This window comes from Anabas testudineus, chromosome 11, assembly GCF_900324465.2.
Source record: "Anabas testudineus chromosome 11, fAnaTes1.2, whole genome shotgun sequence".
NCBI classification, from domain to species: Eukaryota; Metazoa; Chordata; class Actinopteri; order Anabantiformes; family Anabantidae; genus Anabas; species Anabas testudineus.
This window is the reverse complement of record NC_046620.1, coordinates 4,906,379-4,925,626: the sequence shown is the minus strand read 5'-3', so window position 1 is coordinate 4,925,626 and position 19,248 is coordinate 4,906,379. Positions and strand designations below refer to the sequence as shown.

General features: G+C 41.8%; 1 protein-coding gene across 2 annotated transcripts in view; it reads left to right on the top strand.

Moving 5' to 3' along the window:
• The first annotated feature begins 931 nt into the window (after nt 1–931).
• rnf19b (ring finger protein 19B) overlaps nt 932–19,248 on the top strand; it is a 28,688-nt gene continuing 10,371 nt past the window's right edge. Inside the window, exons 1-2 of one of the 2 annotated variants that reach the window (XM_026347834.1) lie at nt 932–1,148; nt 14,351–15,545. In XM_026347834.1, the coding sequence (XP_026203619.1) occupies nt 14,881–15,545 (665 nt within the window). In that variant the 5' untranslated portion in view covers nt 932–1,148; nt 14,351–14,880. Of the gene's footprint in view, nt 1,149–14,350; nt 15,546–19,248 lie in introns of those variants that run through there. The other variant, XM_026347835.1, reaches the window with a different exon arrangement.

Genomic DNA, 19,248 nt, shown 5'->3' with positions numbered 1-19,248 from the left:
GTTTATAGTCGTAGGGAACTTCAGGTCAGTCACTGAACTGTCACAGATGTGATTTGGGATTTTGGGAGCAGCAGTGGAAAAAGCCCCGTCAGCCCAGGTCCTGTCCTAAGAGAAGAGGTGACATCAGCTGAACAGAGGCTGTGGACAGGAGTTGGTGGTGGAGGAGGTCGGGGGGAGTCTGATTAGTGCTAATGGGGAGTTTGAACTGTGACTTCACTGTAGAACAGGGTGTTTAAACAGAGTTAGTCAGAAATGTTTCTGATCTAAATGAGCTCAGGCCTTTTTGAGGCGAACAGATCATGTTTCCAAACGGTAGTAATGGAAATCAGATCAGACTGTTCTGCTCTCCGTGGTCTGACCCGGGTCTGCAGCCTTGGCTGGTGTCTGTGGAAAAACCGTCCTGCTGCTGCTTTGGCCTGAAATCAGTGAGAGGGAGAAAGTCAAAGTATTGAATCACTCACAAACACCAACACAAGGAATTAGTCCAGATCATATTTGGACAGATGCACTTTGGTTTTCTTCATCCTCGGTGGTTCGACTCCTTTAATTCACAATAAAGAAAAGAATAGAAACTAGTGTCAGCTTTAATTAGAGTACAGGTAGAAACCTGATTAACTGGAGTATTTCTACTGTGTGATACTTGAACTTCATGTGTTATTATTACATGCTAAACACTTAAGAATGGCAATAAACTTTGACTTTGTGTACTTGTACTGCTGTGGAGCAGTATCTAAGAATAAACAGTACACTGGTGAGGTGTGAGGATGAAACAGAACAGATGCACTGAGTGTTTCTTCTTGTTTACTGTAAACCTGTTGGGGTTTTTTTTACTACTTCAGGGGGAGGTGACCTCACGGGGGCGGGGTTTCCGGAGGGTCGACGGCTTGACGTCACCGGCGGGGCTTTCCTGCGTGACGTCAGGGGGCGGCAGCCGGGGAGCGAGCGAGGCGAAGCGGAGCGAGCTGCGGAGATTATTCCGAGTCTCAGGACCAGAGGCCGCCGTCAGCTGCCAGGAGCTCCGCAGCCCGAGGGAAGAGACGCGGACGAGGTGAGGACAGGACCGGTCAGACCCGCAGCCGCCGCACGAGAGACGCGACGCGGGCAGGAAACCGCAGCGTCCGCCGCATCGCTCTCCAGCCTCCAACGGGGTAAGTGCCCGGTGCTGGAAGTGTTTGTCAGAGATGTCGTGGATTGAATAGGCTCCATCTATCGTTACCTCCATAAAAAAGACAGAGACCCCCCTTTGTATAATCATTCACAAGCATGACAGGTAAACAGTCTGGGTCAGCTCAGACCAGAACCCCCCAGACCATCATGAGTGTGGGGAACATGTCCAACATGCAGGGCAGGAGGCTGCTGCGCACAGGGAGGTGTCCAGAGAAAGGTCCAGTGTCAGTCTGAATGCGATGAGGAACTATGAAGCAGCTTTATTGTCCAGAGAGTTCAAATCCTGCCTCTGGATTCCCTTTAAAACCCAGTCCTGTGTGCTCTGCCACTCCCCGGTCACTGTGTGGTTGGAGGACACCGTGTGTTTCCATGTAAAGAAAGAAAACCTCACATTATTTGATATGTGAATTTAGAAAAGAAGCCGACAGCCGAGCTCTAGATATATTATTATAACATGTTCCATAAGAAGATGATTGATATAAAGTTGATGAGCCCCAGTCACTAAACAGCATAGGAGGAATATCATATGAATATTTTGGACGTTTGTTTCTATTTAAGGTCAGATTTTATGATTATATTGCTCAGGATGGAAAAGGTGTGGTGAACTTTTCCACCACCTTAATGTGTTGGCAGCCTTGGATTAAAGGAAACTCACCTAATATAGCTTTTATACAGACTGGGGCTGTGAAAACACTTGATATTTATCATCGTTATTACAATTATAACTCTCAAATGAATAAAAACAGTCTAAATATATAAGCATCAGCCTGCATTAGTCTAGAAAATCAGTATGTTTGTATAGATAAGCACTTGATAAGGAGCTGTAAAGTCATTAAAGGGCTCAAGTGTGATGATTTCCATCCATGTGTTCTTCTAAATAATGTTTAAAGTATCACAGAAAACTCTTTGATTACTATGTGGGTTCAGTAAATGACACAGGAAGGTTTTTCCCTTTAATTCCAAGGCAGATGACTAAATATTCGTATCAACATGTGTGTTAACACAGTTGTCTGAACATGAATTCTGTGACGAACGTCGTACCTGAGTGTATGGATGCAGTAAGCTCCACCCAGGTTCTCGAACTTCTCATCTGTGACATACACCCGTGTTCCACATAAGAAGGCAGCATCATCCACATCACTGATATTCTCTAAAAAACGTTCCTGTACGTTTATGAAATTGAGCCGTGGATGTTTTGAAATGGAACCAAAGTGTTGAACAAGGTCAGAATCACCTCCAGCTGCTGCACTAAACGTACAGAGCTGCTTGTGAAACACTACAGTGGGTCTATCTGGTCAGTGAACAGTACATCAACACTGAACCTGTGCTCTATATCTTGGTCTGCGACTTGTTATGTTTATAAATTTGTGTTAAATGCACCTCGAGCTCACCGGATGCATTTCAATAAAGTTTGTTTTAGGTTAGAAAACACAAAATATCAATTATAATCTGTTGACTAATCTACAAACGCTGTCAGATAATAAAATCCAAGTCTTTCTGACTGACTCTAACCAGATCACATTTAAAAAACAGCGAATTTAGCCAAGAATGTGAGGTGTCTGATTTAGTTCCCTCAGTCTCCATGTGTGGAGCAGTTTCACTAAATTACTTGTGTTTGACCATGACCTCATCCCGAGGCGCTTTGGGTTCCCGTGTTATTACGAGGCTCAGGTTACAGACAATAGCCGGGAATTACAAGTTCAGCTGTCAGATGTACTGTTTCTGTGTCCGTGCATTGTGCTGCTGTTTCCTCCTGTGCAACCTGAATCCACTCATCCAGCGTGCTACTGTCACTGCTGCTCGCCTCATCTGTCTCTGTACATTCCTCAGTTTGTGTGTGTATAAGTGTGTGTTTGGTTAAGAGGTGGTGTAAAGAGACTCCGAGGTTTGCTCTTTGCTCTTTGCGTCTGCAGGCCTGACATTAAACATTCAACAACTCAGCAGTGCGGCCCCCTGAATGCTCCTCTAATTATAGAAGCTCCCAGCCTGAATCTCTCTACCTCCACCTTCCAGTGCATCGCTCTGCATCACTGGATGCACTTCGTGTGTGTGTGTGTGTGTGTGTGTGTGGGAGAGAGAGAGGTGTTGATAACCGTCAGTGGGAGAGAGAGAAAATGTTCACACTCTCCATTTGTGTACCCATCTGCCTCCCACTGCTTGTATCTCTGTAGAATTCACCAATCGGCCACAACATTAAAACCACCTTGTGGCTGATGAAATTCACTCCCCTCCAACTCTGCACATAAAAATATTGGATGTTTTTTAAGTTTACGAATGTGATAAAGGGACAAAGCAACTGTAGATTTGGGTAAATTGTCATTATCTAACATTACATAGAACAAACCATCAACTGATTGAGGAGAAAGACTAAATCAAACCAGTTCTGATCTTGTGTATATGTTCTCCAGTTGGATATTGTCCTAATGGAAGTTGGATTGGTTGGTTGAATTTTGACAGTTTTGCACTTATTACGTTTATTTTAGAAAAGTTCTTCAGAACACACAGATAGGAGGAAGCTGCCGGAGTCTAGCTGCTGATTGTGGTGGAGTGAGATTGAAGATTAGCTGGTGACAGGGAGGAAGTGTGTTGCACAATAGTAGATCTGAAAGGCTGAATAACAGAAGCAGAATGATACTTAAACAGCCTCAGCTAAAAAAACTGTTATTGGCAAAAGCGTTGACGACAGGAGTAAAATAAAGAAGACTTCATAGCACGGGAAAGAGGAAATAATGGGGTAGATTTAACTGGAATTCACGAGAGGGATCTCGTGAATTCGATCTTCCTCGTTGAATCGTTGCCAAACCTTCATTTGGTGCCACAGCAGGAAACTGAAAAAGTTGCCTGCTGTTGAAAAATATGTTGAGACTTGTGAAGCAAAGCCAAAACAGTAATGTTGAGCTGAAAGATGAGTGATGACAAGCATCGCCATCAGCTGAAAGTAACAGCTCCGAGCGTCTGTGTCAACTGAAAACGGCCTCAACAGTGCAGATACATTCACCTCCATCCTAAACTACACTGCTTACGTACAACAAATTTTTTGAATGAACGTACGGCTGCATTTATTATCTGGAAGTTGAGTCATCGCAACAGTGTGGTTCCTCCTAATGACAGTTCGGGTCAAATGAGAAGTGAAACCACACCAGAGGATACATTTGAGGTCTTTCCCCAGACTGAAGAAGCTATTTGGATGAGTGGTGAAACACAAGTCCAGCAGCCGTGACTCATTACAGTTTCCAGATAACGTCACCTGGACGACTGAGAATCTTTAAAGACAGATATTTATCATCAGAGATTGACACACAGGTGTTTAGAGAGCACGTCTGTCACACTACAAATAAGTAAACACACTGTGATTGAAGTTAATGTTACATTCTTCTCTATTAGCTGGAACACAATCTTTCCCTAACCTTAACCAAGTGCTGTGTCCACCATGAGAAACTGGAGTCAAACTGGACGTTTTAATGCAGGATTGGATGTTTAGATGGGAACGATTTCGTTTGTTATCAACCAATGTGCAACTTCTCATTTATGTAAATTGATCGTTGCGTTAATTCAGTTGAAATTACGTTCCCGTTTCTGTCTTTTCAATAGTAACTGCTAAAATAAAGACAGTTGACAGTTGTATCGAACTATTTCTGTTGATACCGAGCCATACTGCAGGTGTTTTATTATATATAGTAATATGCACAGATGCTTTTGCCTTTAGCAAGTTGACTGATTATTTTAAATCAGTATCAGTCTGAAAAGGAAGATTAGAGTCATTCAAAGTTCTGCAACAATGGACGCCGCATCATAAAAGTGGTTATGTGGAAACGGGCCAACTATGTAATCAAGTTCCAGTGAACATGGGTGTGTAGTCATCAGGGGATAACACATTTTCATACCCAAACACACGCATTCAAATGAACCTCGATATATTTAATATTATATTCAAATTCTTTAGAAGTGATCTAAAGTGTGTTCAAGAAAGTCTGAGTGAGCTGCATTTGACCAGATGTTAGGATATTTTTTCGGGGGTAGAGGCTTATGTAAACACACACACAGAGTGCAGAGCTGGATTCCTGGGAAGAGCTGGCCATCTTGTGTAGTCGTCAGGGTGGCTTTTCCACAGAATAATGCTTCCATTATCAGTAATATCACTTTCCAGTATCAACTCTCCCCCACAGGCACATGCCAAAATTGTATTTACAGCATTATCTGCTGGTCAGGAAGTGTTTCTTCCACTGTAGATGTGTCAATAGCTAATACATTATGTTTTATGGCATTGACGTCTTCTCTCTTCAGGTTCTCTTTGTCATTAGCTGAAACAGATCAACCAGTTTACTGGAAATGTCGATTTGTCTGATGAACAAACATCAAAATGAAAGTGAATCTGCTTTGCTGTATTTTTTACTCTGTGTGCTCATAACAGCCAATGCAAACCAGCTGTGTGCTAAAGACTTCACAGCACCATCATCAGTCTTTTCTATTGGCAGATTTATCTGTTCCAACACGTTTGGATGATGGGACTTTTCTGCCTGTTGCAAGATAAAACTACGATTAGTGATTAAAATCAACAAAAAAGACTTGGACGTCTTGAAAGTGCAGTTGAAATTAATGATTATACTCGACAAACAAGCAAGTAAGAGAGGTACATAATAGAACCATTGTGGCTGAAGATGAACTACAAGTTGTTGTTTTTCTTGTGCAGCTTTTAACTGCATCTCCCGGCCTCCAACACTCCAACAGGACGAGGTCTGTCTGAGTTATCAATTTGAAAAATGATCCTTCATTTTTGTGGTGGTGTGATTGAAGCAGTTGTGTGGGAGGCGACTGTGAATCAACACTGAAACATGAGGTTGGCACTTGGTTGTTTCTGCTCTAATGTCTCATTAAGACCCAGTTAATCAGTCATGAAACATAATGGGCATGATTCAGCCGCTCCTTCTGTTTACTGGAAGTTCTTATGAAGATCCTCCAAAGGGAGGACATTTCACTCAATCTCATCTTTTAAAGGAGCATTAAGCCGCTAATAATGTGGACGTGCTGATGATCTGTTGTCCTATTTAAAAGAAATACTCGAGGCTGGACAGTGCATTAAGCATAAAGCAGCTAATTTAGTGCCATCTTAAAATCTCTACAGTAATAATAATGGGTAATAAAGGCTCATTATGTTTTTCCTCTAAGAGCAGGTTCAGACACAGTTTTTGGAAAAGCGTTTGCAACATACTATAATCATACAGCTGACAGTGAAGAATTGGATTATGCTGCAGGGGAAATTTTACAAGTTTCTACAGACTTTCATCCAGATAGAAATCTTATGTTTGTAGATGAAGTGAGCTAAAGCTGCTGTTCTTTGTGAAGGAACATGCCCATATGCTGGTATGAGATGTAATTCTTTATTATAGTTTATGTTAGTATAAAGCAATTTTATTGTAAGTTTATCGTCTTTGTGGCTAAAATACCGCCATGCTGTAAAAGATATAATCGTTATCAAGTAGTTTAATAAGTATTTCTACCTATTTGTACAGGATTAACTCCACCTGAACCCAGTCCAGCTTGTACATTAGCAAGTAATTTAGTTAATTCGTACACTTACACTACACACCATAGTACTGATACTTCAGTAACCATAGTAACAGATGTGTTTTTTAGCCCTAGTTAAGTTATTTATTTTGCATCTCGGTCTGCACATGTTCTTTGTTTTCTTACAGTTGCTCTGTAAAAGATTCAGAAAGGGAGAAAAGCATCTTTACAGCAGGGTCAGCTAGCGAGGGTTTTACTTTATTACCCCAGTGTCTATTAGCAGCTTGACTCTAATTAGTTCTCCTCCCCAAAGACCCCCCCCCACCACACACACACACATGCACATAATGTACTGTTAGCTCCTGGTTGAGTCAGGAGACCACCTGTTCTGTCTAGAGACCATCAGCTGCTGTGCGGACGGTCCGTGGCTCTCAGATTAGCAGGGTTTTAGTCAGTATCACAACAAACAGGCTAATAGTCAGAGGCAAGCCGTCTGCTGGACCTCGGCCCTTTGTGGATCTGCTCATGTTAAAACAATGTCATCGGTCAATTTAGATTGCAGGCTTTTAGCTGATGCTCTTATCCAAAGTGGTAAGATGCCCTTGATCACTGAGGGCAACAACAGGATAATCACTTCATCCTGGTTTGTTCAGTGAAACATCCAAAAGAGAAAAGCAACTGATGAGAGCGACTTGTTTAAAAGGTAAAACTAATCATTATCAGTTTGTCAGGTTGAGCAACATAAAATAAAACAAGCAGCAGGCTGATAACTGGTTTGTTTCTTTTCTATTGTTGTAGTTTTAATGGAGGCACGTTACATCCATACATTAGGACCTGATGTATGTTTGTCTTTGGGTGAAGCTGCACGCTTGTTCATCAACGTGCACACGCTGCATTTTAGGTTTTCGCATCATGCACCTTTTGAACTGCTGTTTCTGAAGTGTGCAGCAGGAAGAAGAGAACGCTTCAGACTTCATGGGAATCTGCAGAAAGAGAATAAACAGTTCTTAGGAACATGAGTTCAGACCTAATGTGTTTGGCAGAAAAACCAAACGAAGAGAAACATCATTCAGCACATGTCAACAAGCGCTGCAGTGTGTCACAGAATGTGGTGGAAACTAATAAAGTTTATTTACTCAAGTGCACTTTGAGGTTATTGCAACTTTGGAAACTTTTCACTTAGAAAAATATTTATTTATTATTACTCCACCGAACACACTTATGCAACGTATTTACTTTTATATTAGTTATACATTAAACAAATCAACAACAGACAGAGTAGTTAGAAGAAGCCAAAGCCATTCAAATTGAATTATTAGTAAACAAACTCACCATAAGGCCCAATTAGAGGCCTATTTCATGACGTCAGTAGATTTTGGAGTAATATAATTATGTGATTTTATGTAACTGAGTAATTTTACATTGTGTTTTTTTAAGTAAATGTAAAAGTGCTTCTTTTAACCCTTTAAGCTTTTAAATAGCGGTTTAATTATTACTGGAGAAAAAACAAGTGGAAATTATGTGTAATGTCGTCACATAAAACTCTGGTCTGCATGAGTTTTAGCTCAGTTTATTGGATGTGTGTGTGTGTGTGTGCACGTGTGTGTGCACGTGTGTGTGTGTGTGTGTGTGTGTGTGTGTGTGTTGTAGTGTGAGTTCTGTGCAGACGTGTTGAAGCTGGCAGTGAATCATCTTGTTACACAACAACAATCAGCTCTCTCAGCAGTTCACCTGTAGCATGCAGCTGATTACCAAGAAGTGTGTGTGTATGTGTGTGTGTGTGTGTGTGTGTGTGTGTTTTGCCAGTCACTCTTCATTACGGCCTCTCTAATGTGGAATAACCTGCCAGTGGCGCCCACGCTTGCTGAATCAGTTCAGTCTTATAAACTCTTTTGAAATATTTATTTATCTTTAATCCGCCCGCGTACTTCTGTGATTCTTAAGGTATTTTTTTTCATGCTGAGTTGTTTCATTTGATCATTTATTTGCTGTTTTCTGACGCCTGCATGTCGGTACCAGAGTTACTAATTATTATTTTTCCAGGTAAATTGATTGTTTCATCTAAAAGATGAGTGCAAATTGTCCCGGAGCCGTACTTGATGTCTTTGGATCGGTTGTCGTCTCTAACAGCCAAAAAATTAATTTCAACCATAATGATATGAAACAGCATGTCTTTACACCTGAGAAGCTGGAACAAAACTAAATTAATTAATAGTTATTACAGCACTGACTTATTTTAGCTGTCTGTATGTAGGCCTGGGCCAGTTGCAGCATGTGTGTTGGACGTGTCCTGCTGGGAGACACGCAAGGATCCCGAAGTGCTGACACATAGATTCCTGCACAGTACAAGGAGAATACCCCTCCCTCTGTGTCTGTCTGCCATCATGGCTGATTCAGGGAAAACTACGTAAGGTTGAAATTGGACTGGAAAAGCTGTGACACACCATGCTAGGAACTAGGAAATAGCTCTCTATACCAGCAGGTGGTGGTAGTCAGTATTTGTTATTTAAAAAGAAGAAGAAGCAGAAGAAGACTTAGAACTACAGAAAGACACAACGAACACAAAGCACCAAAATAAAATAAACAGAGGTCCAACCAATCAGAGCGGTCTCGCTCACCAAAATAGACTTGTATTTAAACCCCACCAGCCCATCTACTGTAGGTCATTTGTCCCTAATCGTTCACAAAACCATGTAACTGTGTTTTGTAGGGTGCACCAGGTACAGAGATGTCGTACAGTGCCACCAAAATAGCGTAACTTACCTTTAAAACACTGGACATCATCTGTGCAAACAAAGCGATTTGATTGGGATTAGTTGGGTAAGGGATAAGCGCTTAACAAACATGGCTAGTAAAAACCTTTGCCTTCCACCTGGCATGCACACGGCCTATTTTACAGACTGACAGTCTCCTTCTACATGCGTTAGAAACATGTTGGATTAAAGTAACATAAAAGCATGCTTTGGTTTTCCTAATGCCTTACAAGATGTAAGAAATCTGTCCTGAAGGAATAACCACAGAGTCATGTCGGACTGGTTTATTTACATTGAGAAACTACTTAGATTAGATTAGACATGTGAAACTTGCCTGTGGATAGAAAATTACTATAAAGCTGGTTTGTTTTTATCAAGTTGTTAAGTTGTAAAGGTTTAAAGCTGATGTTGTAAAAAAAGACAGTGAAAGTAAAAGATTAAAAGAGAAACGTAGCACTGAGAATCTGCATGGAAGTGCAGAAAAGCAGCCTGCTGTGTGTCTGTGTGCATGAAAGAGTGAAAAAGCATTTCTGTTTCTGCTCTCTTTAATGCACACAGTGCTGAGTGTGAGAAGAGTGTGTGTGTGTGTGTGTGTGTGTGTGTGTGTGTGCTGAGTCGAGCAGCAGTGGAGTAGGAGGACAAGTGTGGAACAAAGTGCGTGTGAGCGTGTTGGTAACAAATCAAGTCCAGATTGTGAAGTTCTCAGGCTGTTCGGTCCCATCTGCCAAACAACGACACGGCCCCAGTGCACACACACACACACATACACACACTCGGTTTTGTCTGCTCTTGTAAGATTTATTGGTCTGTCTTAATACTCAGAGCATTAGCGTTGTTATTTAATCATCAGTGCATGTTTGCACCGTGTGAACGTCTTTAGAGAAACAAAACCTTCAGGGAAAAAACCCTCTAGACTCATTATCCCTAGAAATCTAACGACACATTACGTAAACTGGACTTTAGGTCATTTATTTAACATTTTTAACACTTTTTTGCAAAGACATATGTTAATTATTAATAGGATATAGGTAATAAATTAGAAATTAAATGCTCTGAAGCTTGCCACGCAGGCTGCTGTTTTATTTCCTGTTTTACTCGTCTTACGTTGACAAGTTTGGTACAGCTGCAGTAACACTTTTGAAGTTTTCTCAATAACAAGTTCTCAAAACACTATTTTTAAATTTCAGCAGTGATAACTCCTGTTACTTATTAACTTGCAATTTCCCATTTTCCGAGTAATGTCAATTAGGTTTTCCTGTAAACCTTATGTTATTTTTGGCTCATCGTGGCATGGAAAGCTTAGTTGTAAGTCTCTTGGTGAAGGTTAGGAGTCTTTCTATCTATCTTTGTTCATTTTGAGTTTCTGTTATAACTTTATATGTCTGTTTTTGGTCATTTTGAAGATCTTTAAAAGTTTTTAATGGTAATTTTGCTTCTCTTTTTTATTAGTGTGTCCTTTTTTGTTATTTATGGTCCTTATGTGTCCCATATTGTTCATTCTGAGTCTCATTTAGGTTTTTTTGTGTCTATTTTTGGTCATACTGTGTGTCTTTATGGTGATTTTGTGTCAGTTTTTTGTCATTTATATCTCTTTATATGTCTTTACTTGTCTTTTGGGTCTCTCTTTTGTTTTTTTCTGGTCTTCTTGTGACTTATTTCTGTCTTTTTGAGTGACTTTCTGTCCTATCCTGTCTCACTTTAGTCCATTTGCTTCTGTTTGGGATTATTTTGCAGCTCTTTATGATCAATTTTGCAACTGAGCTTGAAAATGTTGAAACAAGACCTTCTTACAGCGCCTCTGGCCCCGGGCCTCCCCCTGATAAGCCCTTTTTGTACTCCATTCATGCCAAAACACGCAACACCAGGTGTTGTGCTACACATCTCTCCGTGCTGTTCATGATATGACTTCTCAAACTGTTTTCTGAGAAAAGCCACTAAACATCACACAAAGAAGCGTTGCTTGTACAAACTATATTTAGCGCTCATACATCAGCGTGTTATATTTGTGTACCGCTGGGTAACATGAATGAAACAGGAACAGTAGAGCACAAGTGGGTCTTCAGTTAGAAACGTGTGATGGCAGCGAACAAGTGATGAAGAGATCTGACACGAGATGAAGAGAGTCCTCTTTTCATCTCTGTTGTTTGATGTTGCCTCCTCGGAGACGAAGGAAATCTTTATCAGCGCTCGATGATCTCGTCTCCGTTTTTCCTAAAAACAAACAAAAGAAAGTTCAGAGGGAGTCTTCCTGTGTGCGCGTGGTTTCACTGGAAACATCTGCTTTAGAGAAAGAGGTATTTCTCCATCGGTGTGTGGAGGTGACGTGTTCACACGAAACAGCATTACAGACTTGACAAACAATGAAAGAGCTGTTTGATATCGGCACCAGGAGTGCAGCTCGCTGAGCCAAATGAAAGTTGTGTTGGAGGAGGATGAAAGTGTTCGTACACACACAGATACTGTTCCAAGTTTTTATTATAATTAAAAGTATTATGTGACTTTAGAAGCTCTCTGCACTCTATCACATGCACACGCAAAAGCAGCTGCAGTCACGTCTCAAAATGTTTGGAGAGTGACATTTTGTTAAGATGTGTTTGAAGTGTGGACTGTCAGCTTTAATAGAAGGTGTGTTACAGCCATTCTTATACATACTCATCCAATTTAGGAACGAATGCATTTACATTATTTGTGTCTGTCACACACAGATGGCAGCCTTGGTGTGTGTGTGGAGAGGGCTATTAGAAACTCGACTGGTGGGCACAGTTATATTTAGTAACTGTGAGCTTTTTAAACTCTCTCACATTTAAGTGATCATCTGTTTTAACCCCGACAATTCAATGAACATGTGCTTCCATGGCAACTGTTAATGGATGTTTTAGGACAGGATGTGCAAGAATGTACATAAAGGTGCCACTGTTTACTGTAATCCTCCTCTTTTATTGATTCATGACTCATTCACGTATCGATTGACGTGTTTTTTACCTTCCTGTCCAGCCTGCAGGTGGTTGGCACAATATTGTAGGTTATTAATACTTGACATCTGTCACTTGACATCAAATATTGATATCAAACATGACAGCAAGTTGATAAGAGGTCACGAGTGTCTTGAATATTTCTCAGGGTGAAGTTGGCTGCTGAGGTTAAAGTTGGTGTGAAGCTTTCGGTTTGGCTCACAATCAGCTGTTTGTTATGCTGCTTGGTTGGTTTGCTTCGGCGGTGCAAATGAAAATATATCAACTGTCAGATGGTTTCCAATGAAATACGTTAGCATCAGATGTACTCCGCTGCTAATTAGCAAATGTTAGTACAGTAACACTAAACAAAGATGATAAACATTACACCTGCTTAGCATCAGCCTGTCACCATGTTCGTTGCTGGTTTAGCTGTAGACCAGTCGGACAACTAGTCTTAATAGATTAAAGGTCAGTCGTCCTTATAATATGCAAGTAAATAAAGGCTGGATTTAGGTTTGTGGTGCCTGAAGTCTGGTTAGTTTTTGACCTGATTCACACTTTTCAGCTGAGCTAAGAGGAAACTCTTGGCAGACCAAGACGCTCCATCTGCCTGCTGCTCAGTGACTGGTCAGCGAATCTGTCAATCACTTAAATCCCTCCTCACTCTTTGCACACAGACACAAGGAACAGTCAGCATTAACTTGTGTGTGTGAGTGTGTGTGTGTGAGTGTGTGTGTGTGTTCCTGGCCTTTAGATTAGTCGCTATAATCAGATTTACAAACACTAAGTCAGTCAGAGAGACCGGTCAGTCACTTCTTGGTCAGAATGAGAAAAACCAGAAAACATCTGCAGTGCTGTGGGTGTGTTTGTGCTTCTGTGAGTCTTTTAATTCATATTAGTATCGATTATAATGGATGCAGCATCACAGGACATTTCCACCAGTGTTAAGGTTCCCCTCTCAGTAAGCGCTGCCTTTTCAGGAACTTAGAAACATCTTTGATGGTATCAGCTCATACAGACACAGACAAAGAGACAGAAATATGTAACTTACACTAATAACACGAGGTTTTAAATATCCCTCACACACATTATTTAACGTTGCTTCTGCAGCTTGTAATCGTAGCGACGACACTGGATGTAATTATCATGCGTACATGTGTGTTTGTGTGAACATAATTATCACTTTTACGTGCATTCATGTGTGTGTGTGTGTGTGTGTGTTTACATATTTAAAGGTGTGTTTGTGCATGTGTGAACATAATTAATAATTATCACTTTTCATTGTGTCTGTTCATTCACAATTCAGTGTGTGTGTGTGTGTGTGTGTGTGTGTGTGTGTGTGTTATGATTTGCAGACCGTGTGTGTTCGAATGTGTGTGAACACAACAGAACATTTAAAAAATATCGTTTCATCGTGTGTGCTTGTGCATTTAGTTAATGCATACTAAACATTAGTGCGAATCCATTTACCAGTTTATGCTCATCTGTGTGTGTGTGTGTGTGTGTGTACATAAGTGGCAGAGTCACAGAGTGGGTCGCTGTTTGCCTCGCTCATAGTGAGCGTCACCATGGCAACGGCACTAGCAGCGCAGTGTGAAGTGCAGGAAGAGCTTTCGGTGCTCAGTGTGATGCAGAGAGATAAACTGGTTTCACATGAATACGTGATTGGTCGGACTGGTTCGTGATGCCGCGTATTTAATTGGTCATTTAATGTGTCTCCTGACGCCCTTTAATTAAGGTTATTTAACACAGACACGTGTAGTGTAACATGTCCTGCACTGTTGCGTGTATTTATCTATTAAAATGTAATTAACAGTCAGATTAACGAGTGCAGGGTCACAAGAGTTAATGATCAAACTGAAACCTATGGAGCAAGAAGCAGAGGCAGACAGAGGCGAGGGGAGGAAGAGAGGTGTGTGTCATACTGAGCATGCTCTTTGTGCTAACTTCCTGCTCTCTTCTTCCTGACAGAAAAGACCGTTCAGAGAGGCCGGCGTTCATCAAGAACGAGAGGAAGCCGAGCAGAGGAGAGGCTCTGAATACAGCTGAAGAGAATTAAATCCACATTGAGGAACATTCAGACTGAACTCGGCTCTTTTTTTTTTTTACCTTCACTTACTGAAACAGACCTTAAAGTGATGTTTGACCTCGATATCTGGCTGGAAGAAGAAAGACTTTTAACTGCCAAGTTTGAAAGGAACTCTAGGTGAAGGGGAATTTTTTTGTCTCTTGCACTTGCGTCTCTTTCGTTTTCTCTCCGTTATCTCACTTTGGCTTTTCCTGATAACGTTTTGTTTCTTAAATGGAAAAAAAACACTGACTAACTCAAATTTATTTGCCAGGAGCCTGAACAGCATTTGCATTCCAGTTTGGCTTTCACAAGGGGACAAATCCTTCCTTGTGTGTGTGACAGACTGTGTGTTTGTGTAGCTCACTGTGCCCCTGTGATATTTTGTGTATCGGGGGGGCAGTAACCGGCCTTGTGTATCTTTTCTGGGAAGATGGGATCAGAAAAGGACTCAGAGTCGCCTCATTCCTCGGTGAGCGGCGTCCCCAACCCTAAGTGCCGCGCAGGCAAACGCCAGGGTCGCATCTCCTTCCACAGCCTTTTCCACAGCAAACGTGGCTCTCGGGGCAGCAGGGGCCCCAAAGGTGGAGCCGCCACCCCTTTATCTCATCATCACCAACATCACCACACACAGCAGCTTCTCCCGTCTGCCTTGACCTCGGCTCCCGCTGCAGCCTCCGCCACACCCACAACAACGACGACCACAGCTGCTACGACCCCGCAGGATGCTGCCTCCTCCACTCCATCAAAGCCACTCTCCTCCAGCCAGCCGTCCCTGGGTGGAGCCCCTTCATCCGGAGACTCCAACCTCCTGGAGTGCCCCCTGTGCCTGGTGCGCCAGCCTGCCGACCAGCTTCCTGAGCTGCTGGGCTGCAGCCACCGCTCCTGCCTCTGCTGCCTGCGCCAGTACCTTCGCATCGAAATCACAGAGAGCCGAGTCCAGCTCAGCTGCCCCGAGTGTGCCGAGAGACTGGCCCCACGGCAGGTGGCGGACATCTTGGATGACGCAGCCTTGCTGGAAAAGTATGAGGAGTTCCTGCTGAGAAGGTGCCTCGCCTCTGATCCAGACTGCCGATGGTGCCCAGCGCCCGACTGCGGGTAAGAAGTTTTGTTTGTGTGTTTTTGAATTTATCAGGTGTATTTATCTGATCAGGTGTGGCATCAGATTGTGATGTGTTTCTCTGAATTTGACATTTATCTGATTGTCCAGTACTCAACAAAAATACAGAAAGGTGACAGATCTTTAAGCTTGAACCAGTGAATATTTGATTTTTACTTATAGACATTCACACCAGCCTTCATAGGAAAAAAGGAGACTTTTATATTCACATTGGGGTTAGAATAACCTGTGTCATCTACAATATAAATGTCAAACACATTATAGTAAGCAGTTAAATTACTGGTCTGGCCTCATCTGTGCCAGTCTCAGCTTTGTTTGTTTCCATCCTCCTGCTGTTGTTAAGATATCTGATCTGAGATTAAGCTGACAAATGCAGAATAGATTTACAGCACTTATCTGGTGTTTGTTCTCTTGTTTGTCAAGGAACTAAAATGGATTCTGGTGCTTTTGAGTAAAGTCACCTTGTGCAATAATAATAAAAAAAAAAAATTCACAATTTCTTTTGAGAAAAAGAAACTAAGAGTCTTTGAGTGACACTAAACTGGAACAAGCCCAGGGGGATTTGGATATCTATGACAGATCTTTGAGCAAATGCAGATGATGTTGCCACAAGTGATTTCGCCTCTGTTTGAAAAGCTTCAACATCTGGTTTCGACTGAACGAGTCATTGGCTATTAGCTCATAAAACACAACAAACTCACCAGTGAACTCTTTCATTCGTGTGTCTGCTTGGTTGCACAACAAAGGTTAACACAAAAAAAACGAGGATATTTCGCAGATTGACCTCCGTGACTTTTATTTCAGCACTCACTTATCGTTTCTCATGTTTGTCGTCATTGTTAGACCATTAACCATAACACAGTGTCTTTTCCCCATCGTTTTATTTTCCATCTGTGTCTCTGACAAATCATGACTGTATTTCCCCATCTGCATTAAAGAAAACAGAGCTGTTACAGAAAGACATGCTGAGGAGGAAGTTGAATTTGTAAGTGGAGGAGAAAAACTGTAACTGGGTTAGAGGGCTGTGAGCTCGCCCTGGGTTTGGAGGTAGAGCAGCTCTCGTTCGGTTTCTGGAACAAATGAGAGGCGTTTGTTTCATCATAGAAAGCAGGAGTGAATCATTCTGTTTGTGTTTCATTGTGCGCGTGTGTGGGACGCCGGGATGCAGATATTTAGCAATATACCTCTGGTGTGGTTTTGTACAGTAATACCGGCATCGTCGCAGGGGAAGGCCAAGGTGTTTGTGTGTTATCTTTGCATGAATCTGTCTTTCTGTGTCTGTATGGGTGTACTTTTTGGTTTGTTCCTGTTTCTCTTTGACAGTGTGTCACTGCGTCTTTATGTATTTGTGTCCAAAAACAACTATAGGGTAGAACATATGTTTTATCTTTGGTATGATTTACACTCGTGCAAGAACATGCACCCTCTCAAGGCAAACTTTAAGACGATTCACACACAGAAGACAGAAGTATGACTGTCACCAGGATGCACAGGGATTACTACAGGTCTTAATTCAAAGGTGGACCAGAGTATGTAAAGACGGTTCACTGCATACTGGCCACATCTCATAGGAAAAAGTAAGGATGAGGTTTTGATCGAACACTATATCTGTCATCTAAGATAAACACACGAGGGATAAATGTAGCTCAGTACATATTCCCGATTATAAATGGCCCAGAGGAGTGTGTGTGTTTGCATCAGCAGTATCATACGAGGAGAGGTCGAGTGGTGACCTACATATTTCCAGGACGATCCTCTGTCTGACGCCAGTAGTGACTCACCCCTGTTTAAATCAGATAAGTTGACTAAGTCCAAATTAGTATTCATCAGAAACAGCCGAGGCTGGAGACAGGATAACAGCTCTGTAAGGACACACACAAACACACACACATACACACACACACACACACACACCTGGAATTTGCTGACAGCTTATACACTGCTGGTCACTGGAGAGGATCCTTTCACAGAAACAGGATAAGTGTGATATCCAAACATAGAAATCCAATTTTAAATTGTAATAGTTGCCCATTTACACCTCAGTAATATTTTACTGGACAGGTTAAGATGGATGATTGCCCACTGTGAACTAGAAATAGTTTCACTTGGTGCAACTCGTCTGCAGGTGAACGTAATACCTCAACCTGGTGTGGTTTCAAGACCATTAAAGGGAAAAACATGCCTCTTTAAACTCTTTTGACAGAGTTATCACCCGACCCTGACGTGTCCTCCAGCTCTACAGAACCTTGTAGCAAGCTCTTTGTTTTGGTTTTATGGCCCACAGCTTTATTGATTTTATTCTGTCTTACAGCTCTTTAGCCACTAAATTGCATGGAACAAGTTGTTGGAGACCAAAACTGAGCTAAAGGACAGTGAATGCTGTACTTAGATACATCAACCGGCCGCAGACGTGGCTGCAAATGAATGAGATTTACACAATTACTCATGTAATGTCATAATGTGTCAGAGTTGTTGTTGAGTTACTGCAGCTTTAAAGTTTGTTTTCAGCTAAGTTTTCATAATAAAACCACTGTTTTACTGAAAAATACTTCAGCCGTGATACTGCAAATTACTTTTACCATAGCACCAAACATGTTGTAATCCTTCCCCAACACTACCCTTTAAATATATGATAACACACACACCCCGATCACAATCAGGCTGTCGCATCAGCTTTTCATATCACCAACGGTCACAACCTAAACAATGATACACGGCAGAAGAACAGTTTCATTTTATTTTTTACTGCGTTAAGAAAAACTTTGGCTCATAAAAGTCTAGACTTCTCTGACTTCTCCTTATTCAGCCATTATGTCTGTATGTCGAGGATGCTGTGAGAACAAAGAGTGGCCCTCTGCCGTCTCCTATGGTTGTCAGTTGCTATGGCGACTATCAGTGCTGACTATCAGTGCTGCATAGAGGAAGCGTCGTCAGGGGTAACGGGCGTTGAGACTTAATTAAACATATCAATATGTACTTACTGGACCTGGAGTGCATGAATGTATGTGTAACTGAGCTGAATTGTGTGTTTTGTGGTCGACCAACATGCAGCGCTGGTGTTTTTCATCTTTCTCTCGGAGGCAGACGGACGCGTGTTCAGTTCACGCTGGTGTTAAACACAGCCTGTGATTAGTGTGCATCTGTGTGCATGTGTTGTAATGTTGTCAGCAGGATTCCCAGGTGGCTCTCTGTGGAGCTGAGGAGTGACAGGACGCTCTGTGCACGTTTCCTCTCAACACGCAGCTTGTCGGCGCTCATAAAACTCCTCCGCCTCTCATCTGTCTCCTCCCAATCCCTGCCTGCCTCTGTCTTGTTGCATTTACATGTTAGATTATGATCTCTCACACCCTTCTGACCACCTTTGTCTCTTCTTTTGTTTTATCCTTCTCTGTCTGTCGCTGTGTGTTTTTCTGGAAACGTCAGTTCAGATCGCATCACAATCCTCCAATCATGACACTGAGTCGGGCCAGAAGAGCACAGTCACACATATGCCTCAGTTTTTCTTTTTTAGCCATGCTTGTGCCACAGCATTTGGTACAGATAAAGTGCAAAGAAAACAGTCTTTAAAACTATTAAAAGGTTTGGTAACTTGGTAGTAATGTGCTGTAGATTCATCTTATAGTTCGATTTTACTGGCATTTAGCTAACATGGTAAATTTTATACCTAAACATCAGCATATT